Genomic DNA, 11,574 nt, shown 5'->3' with positions numbered 1-11,574 from the left:
AAAGAATAAAAAAAGAACATTCACACATTAACATACCACATTGAAGCCAATGAGATTCAAAAGAAAAATAAAACTTAAATCATCTTAATAAAGCATCTAGCTACTAATAAGTTTTAAATATATCTCAACTTAATTTAACTATTACAAAAATGAAAATACCATGCCATTCAAAAGAAATACCAAGTCTCTTGCAAGAAAAGCATTAAATGTCATATGGAACGGTACCAGGTGATCCACACTTCTGATATGAACATATAATCAACATTTAACAACACAACTAAATATTGAAATAGACCATGCCATGATATGCCTCTTCAACCTCACGATCACTTGAGTCTTTTGAAAAATGTACCTCTCTGATTTGCTTATAACACCTTTCCCCCAAACTTCCGCTCAAGTCAATATTCTTACAAGCCTTGAGATTCAGAGATTCAAGATGAAGACAACTGTCAAGAATGAAAATCAAGCCATAATTTGTGAGCCAGTTTCCCATAAGTTGGAGATGACGTAGGTTGGGCATGTTTCTTGCAATAGCTAATGCCTCATCATCATACTTGAAGCGTTTGTATGGGCACATATTTAATTTCAACACTTTCAAAAGTGGGCAAAATTGACCTATAACTGCAATGGTATCATATAATACGTTATTAAATGAAATTTCAAACTCCTCCAGCAATGGAAGCTTGATTACAGCCTCTCGCAATCCTGTATTTGAAACTGCCCAGCATTTTACAAGCCTCATTCGTCGTAGGTGACTTCCACTGTAAATTTGAAAGAAAAAAAAAACAAATAAAAGCTAACTTGATTAAACTAAACTATGATACCAAATACATAATTATAATAATGATTGAGTTGTCTCTAAAATTTATACACGCTATTTTTTAAAAATAAAAAAATATAAATATAAATGATCATTGTCCAATCACTGACAAATAAAGAAAAATAAGTTAGCAAACATAGAAAATAAAATGTATTGTTTTTAATCCCGTGTTGTTCTTGTTGCTGTAACGGGGTACTCTTGTAGTGTTGGAACGGTTAGAGGTGCATATACTGAGAGAAAGCTTGGTATGCACATGGTGTGGCTAGTTTGTTGCTATATGGGACGGTACTGTGAGGATGGAAGATAATTTTACTCATTTACATGGTAACAAATTATGTATTATGAGAAAGTTGTAGTTGTGATTGTCATGAGATAGGCTAATTAGTGGCTTAGCATTATGGTACTCTTTTTTCTTACTAGGATTTTTTTCCCACTGGGTTTTCCCTAGTAATGTTTTAATGAGACTTATTTGATTTGTCCACTCGCCTAAGAGGGGGATTACAGTAGTTTGTTTTTAAATTGTAATCCAAGCTATGTACATCTTGTCATTCCAGTTAATAAATCATATTTGTTCTGTTTTCAAAAAAAAAATGTATTGTCTTTTGAAGATGATGATACATGTGCTAGATTAAAAAATATATTTTGGTATATAAAACTAGGACAATGTCTAGTAGACGCTTCATGAACTGTGTAGACATCCCAAATTAAAAAAAAAAAGTGTATGAGTTGTGTCTCTACTATTTTAGTATTTAAAAATGAGATTAATGAGTTGTATGATTTGTGTATTTACTATTTCAATATTTAAAAATGAGAATCGATAAAGCTATCATAATTCATCCTAACCATAAAAAATGGATGCAAGCCAAATGAAAATGATAACAAGCCTTACTTGTTAGCGATGCATTTCAGGACTTTGTCGGTGGCAAAAAACTCAATACTAATGTCTTCTAAATGACCACAACTTTGTTCAATGGCATAACAGCAAAGATTCACTAATGTTGGTTGTGGATAGTGACGGGGTTTGGTCAAGTCAATGGTGCGCCACATGAGAGGCTCCTTAGAGATGTTCCACCATTGAGAGCAAACTTGGCGCGCACTAGTTAAAACTTCAAACGCACCAAGTTTTTGAAATATATTTGTAGTCACTTCTTTAGGAAGTTCAAGCCAGTTTGGCCTCTCAGCGCTCTCCTCATTCGCTTCTTTCACTACTCTTGAACAAGAAGTCATCCTACAAACAAAACAATTGATAATTATGTTTATAAATAATAATAGTTCTTGTCATTGTGTTATGATAAAACATATGTTTTAATTGATGAGTACCTGTTAGAATATGAAAAAGATATCTTATAACAACTTAATCATATCATAAACTATCTTCTCAAATCTTGATTTTACTTTAGGTAATTAAATTATTGCTTAAATTGATTTATTTTGTTATTTAATTATGATTATAAGTCTACCCATTACTAGAAATATGTGTAAGAATTTTATCTTTTAAGCGCAATTCCACTTCTCTTCTCTATTTTTCTTCTCCCTCTTTTTTTTCGCATTGCTTCACTCAACATGACATCAAGAGTAGGTTTGATCTTGAAACAAATTTCATGGATCCAACTTTAGAGTGTAGGTTCAATCACTTCTCCCCTAAAAAATAAATGCCTCATTTTCTCTGTCTCTTCAACTCTTTTCGTTTCCCTAACAATGGCTTCCTATAGCCACTGTGCTAGTCCAACAGTGCTAGATGGCAGCAATGCCTTCTCCGACCGTGCAAGGACATGGTCCCCCCCCCTCTCTCTCTCTCTCTCTCTCTCTCTCTCTCTATCTCTCTCTTTGTATCTATCTATCTATCTCTTTCGCTCTCCGTCTACTCACGATAGTGCAATGTTTGTGTCGAACCCTCCTTCCCACGACGGTGTAAGGCCATGCCCTTCTCCCAAAGGCGACGCAAGGTTCATTGCGGGGGTGTCCTTTCCTTGATAATGGCACAAGGTGGCGTGACTTTGGAAAACCACCGCCATATACTCTAGAATATTTGTTATGGTGTCCTGAAGCATAAAAAATGGTTGATTATCTCTATATTGGTAATAGAGGTATGGTGTCTTTGAATTGTGTTGTTCTTGATCGAGACGCAGATTGGTGGTTCACAATGACAATGAGTTATATTCTTTTCTCTTTGGTTTCTCCTCTTCTCTATGGGTATGGAAATGACAATGGAAGAAATGACAAAGGCAATGCAGACTTATTACTTTTTACTTTTTTTCTAAAGGTTATATTTGTGAGAAGGTTTAAGCTTAGTTAGCTTAAATTTGAGGAGAGTGTTAGAATATGAAGATACATTGTAATATCTTAGAGTGTCTTATCATATCGTGATCTTATTTTAGCTAATTTAGATTACTTCTTAAATAGACTTATTTTCTTATTTAATTAGAATTAAGAGTCTACACTTTACTTTAAATCTAGGATTGAATTTGCACTAAAAGGGTTATTGTGATACCATCAAAAGATCTTTTCTCTCACTCCCAAATATCACCACCACATTACAATCTCCACACCACTTTTTCAACCCACAGCGACAATCTTCAAACTGCAACCAATCCTTCTTCAAGCCATATATGCTTCAGGAACAAGAGCAGGAGTAGGGAGTATGGACAAAAATGGTTTTGACATTCTCTCCCTTTATCCCCTTTGTGTCTAAGTTTCCCCTCCTTAAAAGAGAAAGGTTTCTCCTTTATCAGATTGCTTCTATGTTTATAGATGAATAATTTGTTGAAGAATGCTTTTGGTTTGGGCATAACTGCGGGTTTGCGCAAGATGATGATTGGGTGATGGTTGAAGGCTTAAAGTGAGGGTTGAGCGGTGGTGGTTCTCGTGGTGGGTGGTGGTGGAGGTTGTGACTAATGGAGGTTGAAGGAGGAGGAAGAGAAGGAGAAGTGATGGGTTGTTGGTGGATTTGAAGGAGGCTGCGTAGATATCGATGGTGAAGGTTGTAAGTATCGATTTCACAGTGATGAGTTATTGCGGGATTTGAAGAAGGATGAGTAGATTGATGGTGGATGATTTGGGGCGAGGAAAATGAAGGAGCGAGGAGCATATTGGAAGAAGTAGAGTGGGAGGAAGGAAGGGTAGAGTGGGAGCGAGAGAGAAGATTTATTTGGTCAAAATGCACTTTAGTACACTTGTGGAGCAAAATAAAAAAGGTACATCCTAGTCTCCATTATATCAAAGATTATTTTTAGAAAAACATTAGCATATGTTTTAATAGAAAAACAAAATTAAAAAGTGCAATGAATCAAAAACATTTAAAACAAAATAAAAGCTTATGTATAAATGCATCCCCAGCGTACCTAATGAGATTCTTGGAAATTATTTGGAGAATATTAATTGCAGCATTGACTAGGCAACTAGTAGTGATGTCAATTCTACTTTACATATTATCTAAATGAAATCAAACATGAGAATAATGAAAATGAAAAAAAAAACATAAATGGAATAAAGGAAACACAACTTGTACCTGATAACGTTAAAGATGAATGCCCGATTGCGATGATAGAGAAAATGTAACCAAAGATCTTTACGAGTGTTGAATCCACTGAAGCAATACAAATCTCAGGGTTACATTTAGGGTTTATGGACAAAGGGCGATGGGATCAGGAAGATAAGGTAAAGTTAGAGAGAGAGAGAGAGAGAGAGAGTGAGTGAGTGAGTGATGTAAATTCTACTTTACATATTATCTAAATAAAACAAAACATGAGAATAATGAAAATAGAAAAAACAGAAATGGAAAAAAAGGAAACAAAACTTATACCTAATAGCGTTGAAGATGAAGACGCCGATTGCGATGATAGAGAAGATGTAATCAAAGATCGCTACAAATTTTGTATCCACCGGAGCAATGAAAAGTGCAGGGTTACATTTAGGGTTTCTGGACAAAGGGCGATAGGGAGAGATCAGGAAGAATGAGGTAAAGTTAGAGAACGAGAGAGAGAGAGTGATGTAAATTCTACTTTACATATTATCTAAATAAAACAAAACATGAGATTAATGAAAATGGAAAAAACAGAAATGGAAAAAAAAAAAGACAAAACTTGTACCTGATAGCGTTGAAGATGAAGATGCCGATTGCGATGATAGAGAAGATGTAATTAAAGATCGCTACGAATGTTTTATCCACCGAAGCAATGCAAAGTGCAAGGTTACATTTAGGGTTTATGGACAAAGGGTGATAGGGAAAGACCAGGAAGATGAGGGAAAGTTCGAGAGAGAGAGAGAGAGAGAGAGAGATAGAGTGAGAGAGAGATAGAGTGAGAGAGAGAGAGGAGGAGGAGGAGGATGAGGATGAGGATGGAATGAAGATAAGGATGAGGATGAGGAGAGAAAGGGGAGGATATAGAGAAAGAAATGGGTTTTGGAGTGAATGGGACAGGAAGTGACGCAATATATATATATATATATATATATATATATATATATATATATATATATATATATATATATATTATAATTTGTCTAGATCCAAGTTGGCATTTTCTAAAATTAAAGGTTGTTCCTATCTTAGAAAAGTAACTGAAAAGATAAGGCAAGACCACAAGTTAAGCTCATTTATTACTTTCAGCCGAGTGTGAGATTAAGCATCGGTTAAGCCGAGGAAAAACTAAAACCAATATTAATCAGGGTGGACAAAAATGGAGAAATACACGATGCTAAACTAATAGCCCATGATCCAATTGGGTTAAATACTTAATAGAATTAACTTTTTACCCATAGAGACCCTTCATACCTGATTCGAACAAATTATTTAAGTGGAAAATACATGTTTAAAAACATTGTGTAAGAAATTGTTCTTGCCATGAACATTAAGAAAGGGTATAGCCCCTAGTGTAGAGAGATTGCACTTAGAGAGAGAAAGTTAGAAAGAGAATATAACTGAATTTTAGGTATTATTTAGAAAATGAGCTTAGAGTCCCTTACAAATGGTAACCGCTCCATATTTATAGGGTGGGAGCTGGGCTTGATAAGTGTAACTACCTCTGTTGGGCCGGTTGGGCCTCGCTGAAGGAGGTCCAATTCCCAGGCTGGGCGATCGCCGCTTGGCGGGTAACCCCTGGGCGTAGGCACTCTAGGGGCTCGCCCAATCCATAAATGTTTTTTTCCTCTATTAACAATTTTTAGTTTCTCTATTTTCTCTATTCTAGTGCTAGTAGTGTATGTAATAAGAAAACTCTTATAAAAATGTGAGCTCTTAGTAACATTTTAATTAATTGTCCCCATAGGATAACTCAAGTGGTAGGGGCGGGATGACATATGGGTTGGGTAGGGGGAGATCCAGGGATCGATTCTGACGAATGCAATTTATCTTTCCGATGTAAAAAACATTTTAATTAATTATTATGTTTTATGCTTCGGAAAATAAAACTTTTAATTAATTATGCAAAAATCAAGTAGAAATGAGATAACCTTTTGGGCCATGAATGAGAATTGTATTTGGGTTGTGGCAAATAGTTCACAAGCTTATTGGGCCTGAAACGAAACCCGTTATCATATAAAATGTTGTCGTCTGTTCTATCCAAGAGCATTGAGATGAGGTATAGTACCTAGAGTGTAAGGAACATGATGTGAGATTCCTAGAGAGAATTAGAGCGTACCCGCTTTAGAGAGAGAAAGTAACTGAATTTCAATCTTGTTATTTCACAAATGAGCTGAGAGTCCCTTACAATTGGGATTCATCCCCTATTTATAGATGTGGAGTTGCGCTTGGCGCCTTTAACCCTTTCTAATGGGCCGGTTGGGCCTCTGGGAGGAGGCCCAAGTCCCTGGTCCACTCGTCGCCCTAAGCTGGCGCTCCTGGGCGAGGGACCCTGGGGTCTCGCCCAGTCCACAAGTCCACAAGACATCGAGCTCGAAGCATGAGAGCTAAGTGTGTCTTTAAGTAGAAAAACTAAGGCGACGGCCATGAGAAGCTAATTAATGCTAAAACTTAAGGTCTAACAACAGAGAACAACTGCCAACATGGCTTGGTAATTAAAGCTTTAAAAATTAACATTTTGAACTTCTTGCTATGTTCCCCTGGCGGCTTGAGTCCACAAGTGGGCTTGTGGCGATGGCGCTTGGTTTGCTTGCCTCGTCACAGTTACGCACGTGCCATGAATCGTGATATTTTGACATGTGTGTAAGATCAAGTTTTGATCTAGTAGTACAACTCTATGTTTTGATGATTACAAGTTAACCTTTTGATATGAACAATTGTGGTACTCTAACGTGTTTTTCTGAGTGTGCTATTTACAGGCTCTGACCTCAACTCAATCTCACACAAATCAGAAGCACTGTGTATAAAGAGTAACCCAAGCAACGCTTTCGCATTCACCATGTTCAGTATGAACAGTGGAAAAGCTTCAGAAGTTCTGAAGCTATACAAACTCTGATGTGGACTCAGTCGCTAGAAGCTCTGAAGATCCAGAAGTTCTGATAACCAAGAAACACTGAAGGTTCAGATGTTCTGATGGTGTAGAAGACTCTGAAGATCCAGAAGCTGAATAGTGAAAACTCTGAAGTCCAGAAGCAAGAAACTCTGAAGGCCATGTTCTTCCCTCTGAATTCAGAATCAGAAGATACAATGGTCAGAGGATCTGTGCTTTCCCTCTGACTCTGATCAACCGGCTTCACAAGTTCCAATATGAAGTATTCCCCTGATCAGAAGTCTCCTAGGTTAAAAGGTCAAGTCGCTATCCAAGTACAAAAGCAAGTGTACCTTCCTGACGACCTACCTAACGTTCTCAGCCACAGCAGAAGCTGGATTTTCCAGAACTGCCCTCCAACGGTAGCATTTCCCATGCAACGCTCAACCCTAATCCTTGGAGTATATATATAGAGGCTGAAGATTGAAAGAAGCGGCTAGAAGAAGCATTCACATACGCAAGACATATTCAAAATATTCTAAGCTTTCTTTCATCTGAAATTCATTGAGTTTACTATTAGCTTTTTAGAAGCAAATCTCTTGTAAACATTTCTTTGATAAACAGTTTGTTTAGTTCCTTTAGGAGATCAAGGTTGATCGGATCCTAGAGAAGACTAAGAGAGTGAATCTTAGTGTGAGCTAAGTCAGTGTAATTGTTAGTCACTTGTAGGTTTCAAGTGCAGTTGTAACTCTTACCTGATTAGTGGATTGCCTTCATTCTAAGAAGGAAGAAATCACCTTAACGGGTGGACTGGAGTAGCTTGAGTGATTTATCAAGTGAACCAGGATAAAATCTTTGTGTGCTTCTCTATCTCTTATCTTTAGCACTTAAGTTCTCGAAAGATTTATCAAAATCTTTAAGGTGGAAGTTTTGTACTGAAAACGTTATTCAAACCCCCCCTTTCTACCGTTTTTCATACCTTCAATGTGTTGAGCCTGTGCCACGCGTAGCGCCCAAGAGTGGTGCAAAGGTCAGCGAATCCACGGAATCTCAACTGCTATCTTTGAAACGTCTCTTCAAATCATAGTAAAACCTGCCAATTTGAATTCGAACCAATAAGCTTCAGCCGTTGTAACTTTTCATTTAATGCGTTGCCCCTGTTTCCCGAAATCCGCCACACTCCCTTGAGTAATCATTCCACCTTATCCATGATGGGGCACGATTTCCAAACTGCTGCTCGTCCCAACTTTTAAATTCTTCCTCACCCCCTCATTCACCACTTCTGGAATCCTTACAATCTGCTAAAGTTGACAACCTTGCGCCCTTCCCTTTCTCATCCTTATTCTCCCTTTCAGCAGAAATGACTTCCCAACGCCGCACCAAGGGATCCTTCCGATCCCGCAGCGTCGCTCCCACATCTCCTCCTTTGGTTAGCCCTCCTCCCCCCGGAGCATTTCCTTTTATTGAGAGTGAAATGAACGCCTTCTGGCACCGGGTTTTCGCCACTCTGCCCCAGTCCACGAATAAAACCCCCACTCAAGGAGCCATCTGTCAACCCTCTAAGCAGTCCTCTGACGAGTCCGTCATTGAGACAGCCCGCCAGGCAGGTGGTCTTTTCCATGATAAGTCTCTCGAAGATGTTCTCGTCACCGGGCGATGCATAAGCATCCGCTGGCCCTAGCAACATCACACGGTTGAACAAGGCGTGGAAAAACCCCACTTCTTCTACGTCTACGAGTACTTTTTCCTCGACCTGGGGATCAAACTACCCTTCTCCCCCTTCCTTCGCCAAGTGATGAGGGAAATTAACGTGGCCCCAAGCCAGCTCCATCAGAACGCCTGAGCCTTCATTCGGTGTTTCGAGATTCTTTGCAACGCCGTCGGTCTTGAAGCAAAGACCGCCCACTTCTTCTATTTCTACGCCGTAGAGCTAAAATCTTTGAAGACCCCGACCCCAGGGTGGATCTCTTTGAAGTCTAGTAGGGGCCGGCAGCGCCTCTTACCCTACAAGAGCAACGTCAAGAAAGGACTCGGGCGCCGGTACTTCCGCATAATCGTGCATCCTACTTGCCCTGAAGCCTTCACCCTTCGGGACGGGACTACTCTATTTCCTTTCTACTGGACCAAGAGCCCTCGCGACGTTCCATTGCCGTCAGATGCGTCGCTGAGTGATGAAGATAAAATCATCCTTGGCTTTTTCGCTGGGCTCCCCATCCTCGAGTGCTCACAGTTGCTTGAAGCCGCTCGCAAAAACACCCTCCACTCATTCCTAGGAGGAATGAACTTTACTGAAGCCGCACTGAAGCGCACCCTTGCTGCTAAAGCGTTTGAGTTCCCTCCCGTTTTTAACACTAATGGGATCAAGAGGAAACACGCTGCCGCAAACGCTGATGTCGAGACCGTCGTTTCTCCTTCAAAGAAGCGGTTCAGAGGATCTACCTCGAATGATCCTACGCTTGGGTCTTCAATCGATGATATTCCTTCTGAAACTGTCGGGACAGCCTCAAATGTCGCTGCTCCTGGGCCTGGTGAGTCAGTACCAGACACTGTCCTTCCGCTGGAGATTGACGAGCTGGCACCGAGGCTTACTGATGACGCTGCTCAACCTTCCCCCACAAGAAAATCCCAAAAATCCAAAGGGGGCGACTCTGGCACGGATGGAAGGTCTGGGGTCGTGATTCCTTCGCCCCAAAAGTTGAAAAAGAAAAAGAAGAAAGTCAAGAGAGCCTAGGCCGGTGAAACATCTGCTCCCCGCCAAGACCTGGTAGGCGGGGATGAACCAAACCCCAAGGGCGAGGCGGGATCCTCGCTCTTCCCTGAGGAAGTCATCGCTGGTCAACACGCTCTTGAAGGCGCTTCCTCCGATGTTCCCCAAACAATCCTTTCTCCTGACTATTCACGCCCTCAAACTGAGGTAAGCTCACCCAGAGCCTCCCCCGTCCACACAACGAGTCATAGTGGTGAGGATCAAACTCCCGCCGTCTCACTTTCTCCTCGCCATTCTTCCCCCGCCGGTAGCCATCCGATTACTGATGGACAGAAGAGTTCTGCTTCAAACCAGTAACCTTCCCCTGTCGACTTTATGCTAACTGACCCTTTCCTTGGCAGCATGAGAGGAAGCGAGAATCCTGACCTTGATGGTGTGGCGCAAGAAGCCATCTCGAGCCTTTTTCGCGCGGGGTGTCTCTTCGCCAAGTTATCTCAGGACTCAGCTACAGCCGTTGAAGTTGAAGAGCTCCGCCAGAAGGCTGAGGGTTATCGCCTTGCTACGCTCGAAGCGCATGGCGAGCATGACCCATTGCTGACTCAGGTAGCGGCCCAGATGATTAAACTGAACAACTTGGGTATCGAGATGCATGGTCACGAGACCGACTTATCCGCCTGTGAAGAGAGAATGGAGGACTTAAAGGACGAGCGGGACGATTTGCAGAAGGAGTTGGAGGCGAAGAATGAGGCAATCGCCGTGAGTATGGCCGCCTGTATTGTTAAGGACAGGGAAATCGCGTTCCTGCGTAGGGAGTTAGGGTCGACGAACGAGTCTCTCGCAGAGGTGAGGTCTCAACTAGAAACAAAGGCCAAAGCTGTTGTTGATGCGGAATCTCGTTCGGACTCCGAGATCAAAACTCTCCGGGCAAGGTTAGTGGCCGGGGCTACTGCCGAGGCTGTGGAAGAGCGTGGCCGTGATTTTTTCCTCGCCAAAGCCCAAGTCCAGTATCTTTACGAACGAATCAACCTCGGTGGAATGGGAGCCTTCAAGAGGGTTACCCCCCACGGATTGGTCGGCCCTGATGACCCCTCAGGCTTCAATGCTGAGTATTTTGCGGCTGCTGAAAACGCAAGGGAAGCAGAAAACGTTAATGCAGTTTGACTATTTTGTATTGATTTTCCTTTACCTTTTTGTAATTAACATTACTCTGTGTTATTTAATGAAAGTTTGTCACGATTTCGCTTGTCCATTTTTCTCCTCGTGTTCGCCCTTGTGCCTTTAAGCTTTGTATTTTGTGCTCGTGTAGCGACTTTGAATGTGTGCAGCGGAAACTAGGACTTTTGCTCAGTCTTGGACTGAGGCTTTCTTCACACCGATATTTCCCGTAAGAGCAAGTGTGGCCTTGCCGTTTTTGTCCCGGCGAGGACTTACAGTTGCTAGGGACCCAATGGCCATATAGGTTTAACCAAACTTATGCCTAGTTTTTATTCTCGCCATATTTCGAGGAGGTCTCGTTTGCCTATATTTCAGGGAGACTTTTGGGATAAGTAGCTTATCCTGGGATAAGTAGCTTATCCGCACACATCGCCAACGAGAGGTCAGCGATTCGCGCCGGACTTTCCGGAGCAATCCCCAGACATCAAGGTCGTGTTGGGATT

General features: G+C 41.1%; 1 protein-coding gene across 1 annotated transcript; it reads right to left on the bottom strand.

Moving 5' to 3' along the window:
• Positions 1–202: 202 nt before the first annotated feature.
• Positions 203–2,835, bottom strand: LOC130719629 (putative F-box/LRR-repeat protein 23). The gene is made up of 4 exons (XM_057570246.1): positions 2,690–2,835; positions 1,710–2,048; positions 353–761; positions 203–241 (listed from the first exon to the last, which is right to left on the bottom strand). The coding sequence occupies exons 1-4, from the start codon at positions 2,833–2,835 to the stop codon at positions 203–205; spliced, it is 933 nt and encodes a 310-aa protein (XP_057426229.1).
• Positions 2,836–11,574: the final 8,739 nt, after the last annotated feature.

The sequence above is a fragment of the Lotus japonicus genome, chromosome 5, assembly GCF_012489685.1.
Source record: "Lotus japonicus ecotype B-129 chromosome 5, LjGifu_v1.2".
Lineage (NCBI taxonomy): Eukaryota > Viridiplantae > Streptophyta > Magnoliopsida > Fabales > Fabaceae > Lotus > Lotus japonicus.
The sequence above is the reverse complement of the archived record's forward strand: the minus strand, read 5'-3'. Positions and strand labels throughout refer to the sequence as shown.

Coding starts and splice junctions, on each gene's coding strand:
- LOC130719629 (XM_057570246.1), bottom strand. CDS start 2,835: ATGGCGGTGGTTTTCCAAAGTCACGCCACCTTGTGCCATTATCAAGGA. Junction 762..1,709: donor CTGAAATGCATCGCTAACAA/GTAAGGCTTGTT, acceptor TCAAATTTACAG/TGGAAGTCACCTACGACGAA. Junction 242..352: donor GTTATAAGCAAATCAGAGAG/GTACATTTTTCA, acceptor TGTTCATATCAG/AAGTGTGGATCACCTGGTAC.